Source organism: Oryza sativa, chromosome 4 (assembly GCF_034140825.1).
Source record: "Oryza sativa Japonica Group chromosome 4, ASM3414082v1".
NCBI lineage: Eukaryota > Viridiplantae > Streptophyta > Magnoliopsida > Poales > Poaceae > Oryza > Oryza sativa.
This window is the reverse complement of record NC_089038.1, coordinates 33,768,594-33,785,833: the sequence shown is the minus strand read 5'-3', so window position 1 is coordinate 33,785,833 and position 17,240 is coordinate 33,768,594. Positions and strand designations below refer to the sequence as shown.

The window sequence follows — 17,240 nt, the reverse complement described above, 5'->3', positions numbered from 1 at the left end:
TCGTTCCGCGCGCAGGGCCTCCACTTGGGCGTTGAACCCATCTAGCACCGCGGTGTTTGCGGCGGCCAAGGCCTGCAGAATGGGCTCGGCGCTCAGCGGGGCGACGGAAGATGAGGAGAAGAGCCGCCTTGGAGAGAAGGCGATGCGGCTCGGCCCCCCGGAGGACGTGCTGGGCTCGGGGATGTCCCCCGGACCCGTTTGATCCTGGGCGTCGCCCGGGGAGGTGGGCCCAAGCGATGTGCCCGCGGCCTCGTCGCGAGCCTCCCCGGAGGCTGTCGCCTGAGGGTTGCCCGAAGGGGTGGGCCCAGTTGACGCGCCAGCAGCAGCTGTTGCCTTAGCCTGGCGAGCCCGGGCGGCCTCCTCCTTAGCGGCTTCCTCAGCCCGGGCGGCCTCCTCCCGAGCAGCTTCCTCCGCTTGGCGAATCCGGGCGGCCTCCCGGGCGGCCTCTTCAGCTTCCCGAAGGCGGTCTGCGGCTTCACGCCGGTCAGATTCTCGCCTCCGCTCCTCCGCGGCCGTAGGATCTTCGGCCTCGGACTGGCCGGACTTGGGGTGGCGGGAGGAATGCGACGGGACATCACTGAAGCAGAAGAAAAAACCAGAAGACGAACAAAATGAGTAAGAAAAAGCTTCCTTTTGGGAGAAAGATGGTTGCAATGAGAGTGAGACGAACCTGCGAGGGGGTCGGTTGAATGACCACCTTGGAGGGGAAATCAGGTTTCCCCGGCATGGTTCCGTCTCCCCCGTCTTGCGGAGCCGTTTCTTCTTGCGCTCCCCCTCGGGCTGCGACGTCGGCGCGGCCCCCTCCGGGCGCCGACTGCTGGCACGCGCCGCCCCGCCCCCTCGGGGAGGAGATGGGGGAGGTGTTCCTCCCAACTTCCTCTTCCCCTGGGCGTCGGCAGGGCGGCTGCTCCCCGAGCCCCCGACGCGGGGCCCAGAAGCACGACCCCCTCCTGGGGCAGATTGTTCCCCCCGGCGGCGCTCGCCCGCGCCGTCGTGGCCCTTAGGGGCTCTCTCCTCTGAGGCCCCGACCCCCATCATAATGGTTAGAATGGAGGCGCGGTCGGGATCGCTGCAGAGGGGGAGGATCACCTGAGGAATGCGAGACGCCTCCACGGAGCTAAGATTCAGCACCCTTTGGACCACGATCTTGAAGTCCTCGGGAGCCCAATCCCATCTGGCTCCCTGGTGGGTCCGCATGTAGTCTTCAGGCCCAGTGTACTCCCAGGCGCACCGGGCGCGCCGTTGGAGCGGCGCAATCCGGCGACGGAGGTAATCGCCGTACACCATGGCCCCGGTGAGCCCCTGGGATCGCAGGCCCGCCAGGCGGTCGAGGACGGCGTCGTAGTCCTCCCCCAGATCTACCGGCGCCCGCCAGCTGGAGACCTGCGCCGGGGGCTGGCTTGGAAGTCGGAGGCGCGCTTCGTTGGCGAGGGGGGTGTAGAACCAGTCGCTCTTCCAGTCGTCCCACTTCTTGCGGAGGACGCAGGGGATGTAGCGGTTCAACACCGGCCCCCGCGGCTGGAAGTAGCAGCCGCCAACCACCGACGGCGGTGACACCGACTGCACGGTGAAGAACCACCGGAACAGCTGAAGAGAGGGGCGCACCCCAATGAACATCTCGCACAGGTGCGCGAAGATGGCCAATGTCATCACCGCATTGGGGGTGAGGTGCGCCATCTGGAGATCGTAGAACTCCAGGACATCCATGAAGAAAGAAGAAAATGGCGGGACCAGCCCAGCCATTGCGAAGGGGAGGAAGAAGATGGACCGCCCCGGGTAGTCTGGTGCCGGGCGCCCCTCGCCCAGCATCACTATCTCCCGACCGGTGGCGGACTCCGGCATGAAGCGGCGCGGCAGTCCGGCGTGCCTCTCGCTCACGATGCGGGAAGGCGGTAGTACACTGCCGTCGTGCAGAGCAGAGCCCCGTGCCATGGCGGTGGAGGAAGAGATGATTGAGAACGAGCGCGTGTGGCGAAAGTAGGGCGTAGCAGAGAAAGAGTTAGAGCTCAGGCGGCGAAGGCAAGAGGAACAATGGCGAAAGGAAGGGAGCAAATCCTTTTCTCGGTGCTTTTATACCCTTGCCATCGCTGGGCCTGGCTCCTCGTTTCTCGCGCCCACTACCTCGCTCCCTCGTATCTCGCTATCTCGCTCCCTCGTTTCCCGTGCCCACGCTTCCACTAATCCCATTCGCCCGCTTACGGCGCATGAAGTGGATATGCGGTTGTGGCAATCGAAATGGATTGTATCGTGCGCGCGTTAATTACGCTCGCCGACCGAAGCGGCGTTACCGTATCTCCGGGCGAGACCAATCTGCTCACCCAGATTCGCGCGCTGCTCAAGTGGTGTGGCAGTCTTGAATAGACCGCCCATTATGGACAACCAAAGTTACCAATACCAATGTGCATGGGTTGAGACCGTTGGGTATTTTGCCCAACTACGGAGACCGGTCCCACCTGTCACCAGGCTTTAGGGGTGGCGTCACACCTGACCGCTTCCCTTGGGAAGGGAAATTGCTCTGGCATAACGCCGGGGGCTACTGTCGGTGATATGGGACCGGGAGTATCATGACCAGAGGCTTGAGGCAGACGCAATCGCCCACGTGGCCTGGCACCTTCGGGGACGTCGGGCCCGAGGGTGAGGTGTCCGCCCTCCTCCTGATTTCCCCCGAGGGGGGGGGGGTCGGGTTGCGCTTGCCCCGGCCCCGAGGGCCGAGGCACCCCGACCCTTTAAGGAAGTCTGCGCCACATATATGGGATAAGTGAGCACAGCTGTGCTCACCTAACAGCATTAATTGCAGTCTGGTCAAGCGTGTCACGCTGCATGCAACGCAGTACAGTGCGTTCCTTTATCCGGTCTGTGACCAGTCACAGACCGGTCAGATCACGGGTTAGGTGGCGGCTGGCGGTCTGACGCACGCCTTGCCCCATCCCGTCAAGACGAAAGCCTCTAGGCACTCGTCTCAAGCCGGAGCTAGGGTGTTATCTCTTAGAGATGGCACGTTAGCCCTGGTCAGATTTATACCAGGCTTCATCCTAACCATTACAGGCAAGGTGTTACACGAAGAAGGGCAAACATGCACGTTGTTAAGCTGACGCGTGGTGGACAAGAATGACCGGTCTGGCACTGGTCGCGTCATCGACAGACAGCCACGGTCCCGCGTCATCTCTGTCTTCGGGGGAGGTGGGGGTAGGTGTGGGTTGTCCCATCAGAAGGGCTCCCGGATGGAAACCGTACCGATCTCCGCCCATTAAAGAGAAAAAGAACAGTCCAGTTTGGAAAGAGAAAGGTGCATGTGGTATCCCCTTGAGATATAAAAGGAGGACCTTGCCCATTCAGAGGGGGACTTTTTCCCTTTTGGAAGGCTGAGGGGAAAGGGAGTTAATCCTTTGTAACTTGTCCATACACAAATCCACAAAAACACAGGAGTAGGGTATTACGCTGAGCAGCGGCCCGAACCTGTATAGATCGCCGCCGTGTCTCGCGTTTCTTCCGAGCAAGCGATCTTTCCACATACAGAGAGAGCTTGAGATCTCACCCTAAGCCCCCGGCCGAACCGGCAAAGGGGGGCCTGCGCGGTCTCCCGGTGAGGAGCCACGAGCTCCGTCAGGCGCGAAGGCGGCGGCGGCAGCCGAAGACGACGGCGCACGCGCGGAGGGCGGCGGCGCTCACGGGGGAGAGGAAAGGAAGGAGGAAAGGGGATTCCTCACCGAGGCGATGGCGGCGACCGGCGTGGGAAGAGACGAGCGGCGGCCGGCGCTTCCGACAACGGCGGACGGGGTCGAGCACAACCTGGGAAAGGCGATGACCGGGTTAGGGGAAGGGGAGGATGACCACGGCCACTAGAGCGGCCGGCCGGAGTTGGGTGGAAATGGAGAGCTCACCGGCGTGCGAGAGAAGCGGCGTTTCGGCGACGATTGGCGGCAACCGAGCGGCGGCCGAGGTAGCTCTCGCGGCGGCGAAGCTAACGGCGGTGGCGGGTTGGCGCGGCGGCGACCCTAGCGGCAGTGGCGCGCGGCCGAAGGCGACGGCAAGCGGCGGCGCTAGCAACAAGCGGCGCGAGCTCGGTAGGAGGCACGGGAGGGGACGGGAAATGGGGGAAACGAGAGAGGGAGCTCGGGAGAGTGATTTAATGGGCGAGGGAGGGGAGGACGTGGCCGGGAACCCTCCCGATTTAGCCGGCGACGTGGGGAGGAGAGAGAGAAAGAGGGGTGGGATTCGAACTCGAATCCCGCCCTCTCGAGCGCGCGCGCGGGCCGGGAGATGCGGGGGAAGAGGCGGCGACGTGGGGAGGACGCGGGAGCGGCGCGGCGTGGGCGCGGAAAGAGCGGAGGAGGCGGCGGCGTGGGAGCGGCGGTTGCCGGCCGAGCGCGGTCGGCTGGAGGAAGGGGACGACCTGACAGGTGGGCCCCACCTGTCAGCGTCCCGGAGAGAGGGGGAAAGGGAACGGGCCGGCCCACAAGGGGAGGCCGAGCGCGGGCGACGGGTGGACTGGGCCGACGGCCCAAGAAGAGGAAAAAGGAGGAAAAAGGAAAAAGAAAAAGAAGAAAGGATTTTCCTGGGATTAAAATTGCACTTTGGTGATTTTTAATTGGTAAAAATTATTTCCAAGGCTCTGAAAATTCCACTAAAAATCCTGTTAGCATTATTTGACATGTAGAATCCAAGAAAAATTCCACATGCCGATTCCGATTATTATTTGCATTTATTAATTAGGGAATTAGCTCTAGGTTAATTAAGATAATTTCTTCGGACGATTTATTTAGCCAATTTTTAAAGCAAGCAAAGGGGGAAAACTTCAGGGCGTGACAGCAGGTACGTAGTCCATACGTATACCTGCGTACGGAGTACATGTACACGTAACATCCGTACCAATCAAATCAACCAGTTACCGCTAGCTCTACCACCTAGCTACTCCATCGTCCATTAAACTATTTCAAGTTGATAGACAAATATACTCTTATTCAATACAATAGATAAATATACTAATACTACTATCTACACCAAATTAATTTTATTAAATCTATAATTGATTATATTTTATAGTATATATATTTGTCTTGTGTTCAATATGTTACTATTTTTCTCTCAAACGTGATTAAACTTGGAGTAGTTTGATTTTGACCAAAAATCAAATCGACATAGGATGGGTGAACCTGGACGTTGGTAATTCATGTCTCACGCATGAAAAAATGAGATAACCTATTAGCACATAATTAATTAAGTATTAACTTAAAAAAACTTTTAAATAGATTAATATGATTTTTAAAAAACAATTTCCTATAGAAAATTTAAAAAGAAACACTCCATTTAGCGGTTTGGAAAGTATACGTACGGAAACAAGATAGTAGAAGTTGAGAAAGTGAGAGAACGAAGACAACCTTATGATATGAATATTCTATACTAATACACCCTCCGTCCAGGAATATAGAGTATTATGCCAAATATAGTTCAAATTAAGGAAGAGTACGGAATGCTAAATCTAAGCTACAGAGTACTCCCTCTATAAAAAAAAAACCCAACCTATATACTTTTTTGGGATGGAGGAGCATGTGATAGTGTGAAAATGAACTTATTAGCAAACTGAATGAAGCGTTCTCCCTCCGTTTTTTAATAGATGACGCCGTTGACTTTTTCTCACATATTTCACCATTCGTCTTATTCAAAAATTTTATGCAAATGTATAAGATATAAATCACACTTAAAGTACTATGAGTGATAAAACAACTCATAACAAAATAAATTATAATTACGTAAATTTTTTGAATAAGACGAATGGTCAAACATGTGAGAAAAAATCAACGGCGTCATCTATTAAAAAACAGAGGTAGTATAAAATACATATTTAGGGCCCCTTTGAATTGGAGGAAAAACATAGGAATTTTGGAGGATTTCAATCTTATAGGAAATTTTCCTATGAAGCCCTTTGAAACAAAAGATCGAATTATATCCAATCCTTTGAAATTCCTATAGAATGGACAATCCTATAGAGATTTTGGAGGAAATTTAGCAAGAGCTTCAACCTCTTGGTAACTTTCCTTTGAGTCTATCTCTCTCATCTAATTTCTAAGTTTTTCCTTGGTTCAATCAAACGGTCATTCCTGTGTTTTTCCTGCGTTTTACAATCCTCTGTTATACATTTACATTCCTATTAAAATCCTACGTTTTTCCTATTCGTATGTTTTCTCCGTCCTACGATTCGAAGGGGCCCATAGAAATGAACTAAGATAGGATTCAAAGGAGCTGCATGCAGAGTAGTACTACATGTACTTTTCACTATATACCTTTTCTGATGGGAATGGATGGGGGTACTCAATTTCTGATTGCTGCTTTACTTCTTATCTCGGAATCCCTTAAATTTCTGGATAAACTTAGGGAGCATAATCCTCTGTATTAATGGAGAGAGGGAGTAGCTAGTACAGGGACCTTTCGAGAACTCGATGGATTCCGGGCTTCCGGCACCTGCGCACATGGGACATGGGTTAATTAATCGTGGCTACTGTAATCGACATTACCAACCGTCCGAATCGACATTGCACGTACCGCTAGAGAAAAACAGACGGACTCGCGCGCGATTGCGTCGTTGCATACTCCGTGCTCCCTCCATCTAAAAAAAGGTGAACCCTGGTTTCCGTGTCCAACTTTGACTGTCCATCTTATATAATTTTTTTTATAATTCATATTTTCATTGTTGTTAGATGATAAAACATGATTAAAATTTTGTGCGTTATTTGTCTTTTTAATTTTTTTCATAATTTTTTCAAATAAGACGGACGGTCAAACGTTGGTCTTTTTTTTTTTTGTTGACCGAGGGAGTATATCCGTCCATCCATCGAGGGATGGGATGGGATGGGACGGGCACGTTACGTACCGTAGGTACCGATCGATGGATTTGATGTCGCAGCTGTCTCTGCACGAATTCCGTCGGTCTAAAAAAATTAATATATAAAAAAATACCTCCTCTATCCTAAAATATAAACATTTTCTTTATTTCAGCATGATCTTCAAGATTCTTAATTGACTAACAATGGCTGTGTTTAGATCCAAAGTTTAGATCCAAATTTCAGTACTTTTTCATCATATCAACCTGTCACACACAACTTTTCAGTCACATCATTCTAATTTTGAGTATTCTACTTTTGATTTTGTATTGGTTCGTGTGGGATAGGTGAAATGGAATTAATTTTGAACGGAGGTAGCAGTATGCATCGGCGCTGCAACGTAAGCTGCACGAATCTTGAAGCGAGCACGGGGCGAATGGGCCTATGCAATTCGCAAAAATGTAGGCCCATGCCACGTTTATAGGCCGGGTTAGGAACAAGTTCACTTAGGTCCCTCTATTTGTCGCCCAGTCCGATTTTCGTCCCTGAACCCCAAAACCGGGTATAACCCGTCCCCCAACTTACGAAAACCGGGCACATAAAGTCCTAAGGCGGTTTGGATAGCGGTTTTGGCTGATGTGGCGCCTACGTGGCAGGTTTGACTAGGTCTCTGTCCCACGTGGCATTGACGTGGCGCTTACGTCGCAATTATATCTTTGAAAAATAATAAAAATCGTGGGTCCACATGTCAGCTACACATAAAAAATAATTTTAAAATGGTGGCCCCCGTGGGCCCACATGTTAGCTATAAAAAAAATATGGTGGGGCCCACGTGGGCCCCACATTCCCTCTCCCTCTCGGCTCTCCCTCCTCTTCCCTATCCTACTTCTCTTTTCCCCACGTGGACGGAGCGGTGGCCAGCGGCGGCACGACAGCGGTCGGAGCGGCGGCGCGCGAAGCCGGCGGGGGCAACGGCGGCACGACGGCGGCCGGAGCGGCGGCGCGCGAAGCTGGCGGGACAACGGCGGCACGACGGCGGTCGGAGCGGCGGCGGAGAGCCCGCGGGAGTCGAGGTCGTCCGGGGAAGCAGTGGCGGCGCCCTTGGATCTCGGCAGCGAGGACGCTCAGAATGAGGCAGCCTTGGATCCGAGGAAGCAGCTGCGGCGGGCCTCGGGCAAAGCGTGGCGCGGCGGCCGATGGCAGAGGAGCGGCCCGTGGCGGCCGACGGGAGAGGAGGGAGCGGCGGCCGGAGCTGCACGACTTCGGACCCGCCGCCGCCGACTCCTCCTTCGCGTGCCGCCGTCTCCGCCTCCGCCTCCCTCTCCGCCGGCTTCGCGCCGCTCCGCCGTCCCTTCCTCTTGTGGCCACAGCCGCCGCGCCGCTCCCTCCTCTTTGCGCGCGGCGATGGAGGCGGCGGCGATGGATGGCGACGACATCTTGGCGCGTGTTGTGGCGACGATGGGGAAGATGAGAGAGAGCCGAGAGGAGATAGGGAATGACATGTGGGGCCCACGTGGGGTTTTTGTTGTGTAGCTGACATGTGGGCCCACATGGGCCCCACCATTTTTAAATAATTTTTTATATGCAGCTGACATGTGGGGCCACGCTTTTTATTATTTTTCCGAGATATAATTGCCACGTAAGCGCCACGTCAATGCCACGTGCGACGGAGACCTAGTCAAACAAACCACGTATGCGCCACGTCATCCAAAACCGCCTTCAAAACCGCCGAGGGACCACGTTTATCCGGTTTTTGTAAGTTGGGGGACGGGTCATACCCGGTTTTACGGTCAAGGGACGAAAATCGGACTCGGCGACAAATAGAGGGACCCAAAGTGAACTTATTCCGCCGGGTTATGCTAGTTCGAATCCCTGGCCTTTATAGGCCGGGCTGTAGCCCGTACAGGCGGTACACGTGGCTTAGTGGGGCCCACGGCGCGACCTGCCACGTGTCGCGCCTCGATTCGCGAGATCCCAGACGCCAATCCCCCATCGGACGGTCCAGGGACGCACGTACCGTTCATTCGCTGAGCCGTTGGGCCCACCTGTCAGAATCATCCCCTCCACCTAAATCACCGCCTCCTCCCGAAACCCCCACGCGGTAGTATCGCGCATCCCCAACCCCAACCCCTCCCCGCCTTGCGCCGCCGCCGCCGCCGCCACCGGCGCCGGCGATCCTCCGATGGGCGCCTCGGCCTCCGTCCTCTCCCTTCCCACGGCGGCCGCCATCCCGGGAGCCGCCACCGCTATAGCTGGCGCCGCGGGCTGCTTCGCCCTCGGCTACTTCCTCGCCCTCAGCCGCTTCCCCCGCCAGGTCGTCGCTGCCTCCCCCGCTTCCGGGGAGACCTCGGACGAGGATTCCGAGGAGGATTCGGAAGAAGATGATGATGACGAAAACTCCGGCCGCAGCCGGGCGGCGAAGCGGGCGCCCAAGCGCGCCGGGCTCCGGCTGCTGTTCTGGGCGCGCAACGTGGTGACCAAGTCCGACTCGGCGAAGGAGGCCGAGAGGGCCAAGGCACGGACCGCGGCTAGCCCCCTGGAGGTCGAGAATCTCGCTGAGATTATAGAGGATTTCAAGATGGTACTGGAAATTTGGCTCAAAATCCCCTTCTACTTTTCTGCTGGATTTGTTTCTTTGATGTGCGCAGAGAGTGAGATGTCTGATTCCGTTGGCTGTTGCTGTGGTGGTGGCAGGTGCTGGTTGTGAGGAATGATTTGAAGATGGGGAAGGGGAAGATTGCCGCGCAATGCAGGTGAATACTTCTCAGTTTATCTGTATCTTCGTTTCGACAGTTGAGTAGAGTTTATTTTACTGATGAACTGAGCTCACTAATTAGCACATAGTGATAGGCTATTAGTGTATTGTGTGTCTGAATGTGAAAGTTGAAACCAATGTTAAAATAGGAAGAATCCTTTCGAATAGAGTTTCCCATTTTTTGAAGGGGGAAATTTTGTGATCATATTGTTATCTGAGGCTACAAGAGGTAGAACTCATATTTTTGGGACTGGCACGTTGACCTTGTGATTTAGAGAACTTGTTATATATCCTACCATAACTAAATTTGCCTCTTATACAGTTGTACTATACACTTGTCGTTATGGAATAAATGAATTGGCACAAACAAATTGCTTATCTTCATGTCCAGCTCCTGCATTTAATCTTTACCTTCAGCATTGGAGTGTTGTCATGCTTTATAACTTTTCTCCTGTGCATATTTCTTTTTATCTTGCAAATGTCAGTGATTATCTCTTATTCTGTCATCTCAGCCATGCAACGTTGGGTCTGTTTAAAAAACTCCAACAGAGAGCTCCAAAATCATTAAGAAGGTATTTTTTTTAACATTTCCAATTATGTTTGAAGTTTCTTCCACATGTTCATGTTCATATGTAAGCAATTCGATTGTCATTGCATGATAACAACAGGAAGGAAACTAATTTACTATCTTTGCTAGGTGGGAGAGGTGTGGTCAAGTTAAGGTGGTCGTGAAAATTGAAAGCGAGGAAGATATGCTTGTTTTACAAGTAAATACCCTTTTCTGTTGCCTGTTGACTCATTATTGTTGAAAGTTATTTTTATTTTTACTACATCTATAAAGGTAATTTGTGAGTTGGAATAGTATAATACCTGCAGATGAACAGAAACAGAAAATATTCCCCTTTTACCTGTCAAATTGTGCATATTAATAAATAAAAAGGAAATTCTCATGGCATTAGAAGTGGACTAGAGCATTAGTAGTATCAACGAACAATTGGTTAAAACAACTTGAAATTTCGATTGGAAAACTCACTCTGAAACATTGGCTGTGAAAAAAGAAAAATCACCGCGCTTCTTGAAACCCAACACTTGACACTTATGCATCATAATATTTATATTCTGCATTCAACGAGATCTTTTATATAGCTAATATGTTACCTTTCAATTCCATAATAGTATAAAACGTTGTTAATGCTTGCATTTTTTCTGTTATGTTTAATTAAAATTTCTTTTGGTGCAGGGAAGAGCAAAGTCTTTGAATATCCCAACACACATAACTATTGATGCTGGAAGAACACAGATCGCACCAAGTGAGTTCTTCAGGCTTTACTTTATTCAATTTAGCATCTGTTTAATATCTGCTGTTGGATTAATTATGTTCCCATCTCTGCTTCCTGTAGATTCAAGAACAGTCATGGCTATTCTTGGTAAGCTACATTCAAATCACTGTGTACCACAGTTTTCAGTGATTTGTGCTATCTAATATTTGTCGTACTGTTTTAATTGAGCAGGGCCAGCTGACATGGTCGATGATGTCACCGGTGGTCTGAAGCTTCTATAAATTCTTGTTCTCGGTATCCTCAGACATAGGAATTTGAAGACAAACGCTTAAATTTGACAAACCACATTGGCTGCTGAAGAACGAACCCTGAAACTCATCGGCTCACTCAATCTTGTTGTTCGAGTATTTACCAGTGAAGAGGCTTAATTTCACTTTTACTTGTATGAACTGTCTTCGGAGCAATGGTTTTTTCTTTCTTCAGTTTTCCACTCTGCATTTGTTGCTGTGGACGTCTGAACTCTTAAATTTTTCTGTAACATATTAGATAACAAAAGGGTAAAAGACTTCCTACTTATCTTAGCCTCGGTTGTGTTCGTTTCCTTGTATTGGGAATTAATTCCCTTCGCACGGAAAACGGGATACCTTATAAGCGTATGATTAGTTGAGAATTAGCTTAAAAAAAACTTAAAAAATAGATTAGTATGATTTTTTAAAAACAACTTTTCTATAGAAACTTTTTGCAAAAAAAAAAAAACACTGTAATAGTTTAAAAAGCGTGTGCATAGAAAACGAAAGAGTGAAATTGGCAAAGTTGTTCAAATCACCGTTTAATAATTTGAAAAGCCTGCGTCAGGTTCTTGGGACCGGTTCAGCTTAACTGATGATTGTTACAATGACATATGATATTTGCACGAATGAGCTTACAAGACTTGACCGTCGATTCAGTTTTTTTTTTTTTTTTTAAAAAAAAGAAGACTTGATCGTCGCTATGGGGACGAATTCAACTGACAACTGATAGAAATGGCTTATTGACTTTTGCCCCATGTTGCTAAAATAGATTAAAGCTTTGATAGAAACACGAGAGTAGAAATGGCTTATCGACTTTTGCTCCATGTTGCTAAAATATATTAAAGCTTTGATAGAAACACGAGAGTAGAAATGGCTTATCGACCTTTGCCCCATGTTGCTAAAATAGATTAAAGTTTTGATAGAAGCACGAGAGTTGCCCTTGCCCCATGTTGCTAAAATAGATTAAAGCTTTGATAGAAACACGAGAGTTGAGTTTGTCAAGGATTTCTCTTAAAACAATTGCCAATCGGTCGAGTTTACTTTTTTTTTTTCAGTACTCTTCGTTGTGAACGCGTGCGGTGATACTGAATTTTCTGAGGCAACTCATGTGATTTAACTAATAAGTCCACTCGTGAGAGAGAAAATTGTGATTTTGCTATCGTAAAAGAGTGGTTTCGCTGGAATGCTATCCCTCCAAACTGATTCACTAAAATGCTATCCTAAACTAGAGGTGTTCACCAAAATGCTATTTTCGCTCTTTTGGGTAAATAGAAATGTTTTTCCTCAATTTTAACATTTTCCTGGACCAAAATACCCCTGAGGGCCCACCTGTCATACTCTCTCCACTCTCTCCTCCTTCTCTTCCTCTCTCTCTCGGGAGCGCCGGCCACTGCTCTCCTCCGACCACCGGCGCTCCGCCTCCCCGGCCACCGGCCACCGGCCACTGCTCTCCCCCTCCCAGCTCGCCGCCCTCTGCCCGCCCCGCCCGGCCGCCTCCTTCGCTCCGCCGCGGCGTCCAACTCCCCGGCGGCCGCGTCCCCGAAGAAGAGAGCGGCGACAGGGTTGATGAAGCCCCAGCCCGTGTCGCCGGCGATGCAGGCGGTGGTGGGCGTCCTCTTCCTCTCTCTCGAGGACGCCGTCGGGAGCGCGAGGGTGGCCGGCTGGCAGGCATGGCGAGGGTGGGGCGGGCGTGGTGGGCTGGTGGCGCGGGACTAACCTCGTCACCGACGACGACGAATCCACCGCCGATTGCTCCTCGGTGGCGGCGGCGCGCCGCGGCGGAGCGGGCGGAGGGCGGGGAGGGCGAGAGGGCGGCGCCGGCGGCTGTGGAGGGGGCGCTAATGATTGGGGCGGCGGCAGCGCGAGCAAAAAAGGGGGAGGAGGGGGGAGCACGTGGGGGATCGTCGGGGGCCGGCGCCGGAGCCGATGCGGAGGGCGACGGCGTGAGCAGACAGGCGGCAGCGACACGAGCAGAAAGGGGAGGGGGAAGGGGAGGAGCAGGTGAGGGAGCGGTGGGGGCCGGCGCTGGAGCCGGAGCCGAGCAGAGGGCGACGGCGCTCGCCGCTGCCGAGAGCCCGAGAAGAGAAGGCAGAGAATGGCTTCGATTTGGTCTCGGCTGAGAGAAGGGTATTTTGGTCAGACGAAAAACTAAAGTAGAGCAAAATCATTTCTATTAAAAAAAAGACCAAAAATAGCATTTTGGTGAATACCCTCAGTTTAGGATAGCATTTTAATGAATCACTTTGAAGGGATAGTATTCTAGCGAAACGATCCTTTTGCGATAGCAAAATCACAATTTTCTCCTCGTGAGATGATTAATGAATAGTAATCCTCAAGTTGCATTTCATCAAGCATTCGATGCATCTGATCTACCCGATATAGATTGACTGTTTCGGCTGTAGCTTAACTTCAGCCTGAAAGATGATCAATGATACAAAAAGACAGTGCAATATTGATAAATCACCACTTGCTTACAGGAATTACAATGTTCTGTAGCTATCTAAGCTACTTTGACAAATGGCTAAATGAGGATACATCTAATCGTAACCGTGAAGTTAACATGGTCAAACAAGATAATCTTATTGTAATTCAGAATGCGGGCTATTTTCTTAATCTTTCATCTGTTTAATCTCTATTGGATCAACTACTCTGAACCTTGTTCCCGCTGAAGATCCGGTTGAGTATTGCAGCAAGCCTCACGCCACCTTGAGCAATCCTCTTCTGAACAACAGGCAGGGCAGCGAAGAAATAGTCATCTGCAGTTTTCAAGAACAAGCATCACATCAAATTGCTCTTAATGTTAATGGCATCACAAATCAGTCATTAAGAATGTGTGAAAGCAAGTTTGGTGTTTTGAAGAACTTGCCTTCTAAGGTGGATTCTTGCTCAACACCCTCGTACGCTTTGCACGCGAGCTTTGCACTCTCCTCGGCGTACCTGCATTTGCTTTCAGCTGTCAATCTCTGAATATTTATATTTCAGTTCGATTCAGCCAAAATCATGCATTCATGCAGGCCATGAGCTTACTTATCGGCACAAGTCTTTGTCCGGCTACGGCAAGTCTCCCACTGCTTCTCCTCGGTGGACCACTCATCCTGCACGGCATAAAATCCAATCAAAACCACTACAGTCTACAGATGAGGAGAAAACTGAAATGCAGCTCAAGGCAGTGAAGTGTCGAGCTTGCTCACAGTGATGTTCATCTTGATGGCCTTTATCATCGTGCTCACGTCCTCGTTGTAGAATTCCTTCAAGGCCGTTTCAATGACGTTCACATCCCACACCTGAAACGATACAAGTTTACAATGCTAAGATTAAGTTAGCTGTTCACAAAGAACAAAATTGGATAAATTATTAATGGATTAATTCGATCTGTGTTAGGCTCTACGTACGTGATGAAGGTTGCTCTTCCTTGTGTACCAATGGACGATGATGGTGTTGCCACCAAGATCTTTGACGTGGCCGCAGTGGAGAGGCTGGTGAACGTCGCCGACGAAGTGTGCCAAGAACATCAAGCTCTCGGTTGGATCATCTGAAAGTTATCACAAGCAAACATGTGAGATGCCATGTGTTCAGTTTATTACTTCATTACAGCTGAAAATACAGACAGGAGCAGAAGTGTGACTAGTGATGCTTACATGGACTTGATGAGTCCTCGAGCGCGTTGGTGTAGTTGTTGATCGCTCCGACCACACACATGTCCTTCTCACCGTTTGTGTTGTGGCAATCCCCTGCGCAGAAATGGCACAATCACGCGTCTCATCATTTACTCATTTTCTCAAAATTCAGCGCACTAGGCATAAGAGAGTAAGACAGCACCCTGAATTTTTGATACAGTTTGCATTCGATTCGTTTTTGTTCTTAATCTAAGTTTGACCCCTTTTATGGACTTTAACAGTTCAACTACCATAGCCATACCCATACATGATGGTTCTAAGCGTTTTATCAATCATTGCATGAACAGATAATTCAGGCAAACGGTTACCACTGATCCCAGGAACAAACAGAGGCTTCAGAGTTCAGACTAGTTCCCTTTTTTCTGTCCAGCACAATGTCATGCCATCTATATGGACGACGGCTACACGAGCCTAACGAGCTTGCCTTTGCTTTGCCCAATCAAACAAGCAAGACGCAACCTATACTTAGACGCATCCTGTCGAGTTTGGCAGTCCAAACTGCCGTCTCATTTTTTTTGCTTGTACTTATTCTTATGAGCCAAAATTTAAATTTTCAACCTTAAATTCGGAGTTGATTTTAAGGTTTTTTTCATCGAAGTTTATCTCTTTTAGATCGCTAGGAACACGTAAATAAAAGTTTTATTCACAAATTATTTTCCGTTCGCTAAAAACATATAAATAAAAGTTTATTCACAAATTATTAAATATGCTGCACGAATAAGCCAACCGATGGGCTCCAACTGGCCGGCTGTTAACCGGACCAAGAAGCTACTAAGCATCATCAAGATGCTCCAACGAGGTTGCTTACTATACTCATTATGACAGCAACTTGTCATCAGACACATGTCAGGTTTCTATCAACCTATCCAACTGCTAATCAGCTGCGACAGCTAATCGATCTACTTGGAAATCTGAAACTGAAACTGAAACTGCAATGCTAATCAGGGGAGGAGGAGGAGATTATACGGGCGTAGTTGAACTGGCAGTCGCCGGGGGTGTCGGCGAAGTGGAGGGGGCTCGACCACCGGTACCGGAACCGCTCGGTGTCCGCCCACGAGCACGTTTCCGCGAGCTCGCCGCCGGCCCACCCGGGGAGGAGCTCCTTCACCGCCGTCGCCGCCTCCTTCGTCAGGAAACCCTGCAGAAGCAAACCCAAAGTTCCCCACCAATCAAGCAAGCGCAAAGCACGAGGTGGAATCCATCTCGATCGATCGATCTCTCACCTCGGCGATCTTGCACACCATGTAGTGGCCCTCCTTGCCCCACGCGTGGGCCGTGGGGGCTCTCGCCATGGCCGCGGCGACGACGACGACGAGGAGGAGGGGGAGCACGCGCGCGGCCATGGTTGCTCTGCTTCTCTGCTCTGTTTCCTCTTCTCTTTGCTTTCTTGCTCCTATTTATACCCGACTGGTTAACTAATGGCCAAGTTTTTTTTTTAGTAGTAGATTCCTTAATTCAGATCCGTTATGCCATGGGATGATTGGTGATAACATCTTGGAAATTTTATGCCATTAAGATTTAAAATCGAACTCTTCGATCGATAACTTTTCTTAAGAAAAACATTCCAAAAATTAAATTATTTTTAAAACAAAACACTTTGGTCACGCTCACGCGACCCGCTGCCACGTCGCCGTTTAGATATAGTACTCCCTCAATATTTTTTAATGTATCAAGCCGTTAACTTTTCGATCAATGTTTGACCATTCGTTTTATTTAAAAATTTTGTGTAAATATGAATATTTATGTCATGCTTAAAGAACATTTGATGACGAATCAAATCATAATAAAATAAATAATAATTACATAAATTTTTTAAATAAGACGAATAGTCAAACATTAGATAAAAAGTCAACGGCGTCATACATTAAAATATGGAGGTAGTAGAAATTATCTTTTTTAGAAAAAAGTTGTATTGAAAATTTCAGGAAAATAAAAAAATTCAACAACTTGAGAAGTTTTGAAAAAAATATGAAAACTTTCATGGGACTAGATTCAATGTGGTTTTTGTAGTTCGGGCCTACTGAACAGATAATACTACCGCACTGCTATATACAACTAGGCAGAATCTCTTATATGCCACTGAAAATTAGTTTGATCCCTTATATGCCATAGAAAATTGGCTCTTCCCTTATATGCCGTTGATCCAAATTTGCACACCCTCTCATGCCACTCCCGTCAGTTGACCATGTGTTGACCGTTAATTCTCAAGGAAAAAAGACATATTTACCCGTCTAATTATAAGGCATGCCTAACAACTCAGAGAGGGCAAATATGTCTTTTTTACTTGAGAGTTAACGGTCAACACATGGTCAACTGATGGTAGTGGCATGAGATGGTGCACAAATTTAGACCAATGGTATATAAGGGAAGAGCCAATTTTCAGTGGCATATAAGGAATCAGACCAATTTTCAGTGGCATA

At 49.5% G+C, this 17,240-nt stretch overlaps 2 protein-coding genes across 2 annotated transcripts; one reads left to right on the top strand and one right to left on the bottom strand.

Moving 5' to 3' along the window:
* Window positions 1-8,868: 8,868 nt before the first annotated feature.
* LOC4337239 (uncharacterized) lies at window positions 8,869-11,434 on the top strand. The gene is made up of 7 exons (XM_015778530.2): window positions 8,869-9,399; window positions 9,513-9,571; window positions 10,086-10,145; window positions 10,271-10,340; window positions 10,814-10,883; window positions 10,974-11,000; window positions 11,085-11,434. Exons 1-7 carry the CDS (start codon window positions 9,001-9,003, stop codon window positions 11,132-11,134), a joined length of 735 nt encoding a protein of 244 aa, XP_015634016.1. The 5' UTR covers window positions 8,869-9,000; the 3' UTR covers window positions 11,135-11,434.
* A 2,138-nt stretch (window positions 11,435-13,572) lies between these two features.
* LOC4337238 (endonuclease 2) lies at window positions 13,573-16,190 on the bottom strand. The gene is made up of 8 exons (XM_015778312.3): window positions 16,044-16,190; window positions 15,787-15,958; window positions 14,782-14,874; window positions 14,536-14,675; window positions 14,335-14,427; window positions 14,171-14,238; window positions 14,010-14,080; window positions 13,573-13,899 (listed from the first exon to the last, which is right to left on the bottom strand). The coding sequence occupies exons 1-8, from the start codon at window positions 16,161-16,163 to the stop codon at window positions 13,784-13,786; spliced, it is 873 nt and encodes a 290-aa protein (XP_015633798.1). The 5' UTR covers window positions 16,164-16,190; the 3' UTR covers window positions 13,573-13,783.
* Window positions 16,191-17,240: the final 1,050 nt, after the last annotated feature.

Bases quoted from the DNA above. Each gene is read 5' to 3' on its own strand.
- LOC4337239 (XM_015778530.2), top strand. From the start codon at position 9,001: ATGGGCGCCTCGGCCTCCGTCCTCTCCCTTCCCACGGCGGCCGCCATC. The intron at 10,146-10,270 runs GTATTTTTTTTA...TATCTTTGCTAG, and splicing joins GCTCCAAAATCATTAAGAAG to GTGGGAGAGGTGTGGTCAAG. The intron at 11,001-11,084 runs GTAAGCTACATT...TTAATTGAGCAG, and splicing joins AACAGTCATGGCTATTCTTG to GGCCAGCTGACATGGTCGAT.
- LOC4337238 (XM_015778312.3), bottom strand. From the start codon at position 16,163: ATGGCCGCGCGCGTGCTCCCCCTCCTCCTCGTCGTCGTCGTCGCCGCG. The intron at 14,239-14,334 runs GTGAGCAAGCTC...TATGCCGTGCAG, and splicing joins CCATCAAGATGAACATCACT to GATGAGTGGTCCACCGAGGA. The intron at 13,900-14,009 runs GCAAGTTCTTCA...TGAAAACTGCAG, and splicing joins GCAAGAATCCACCTTAGAAG to ATGACTATTTCTTCGCTGCC.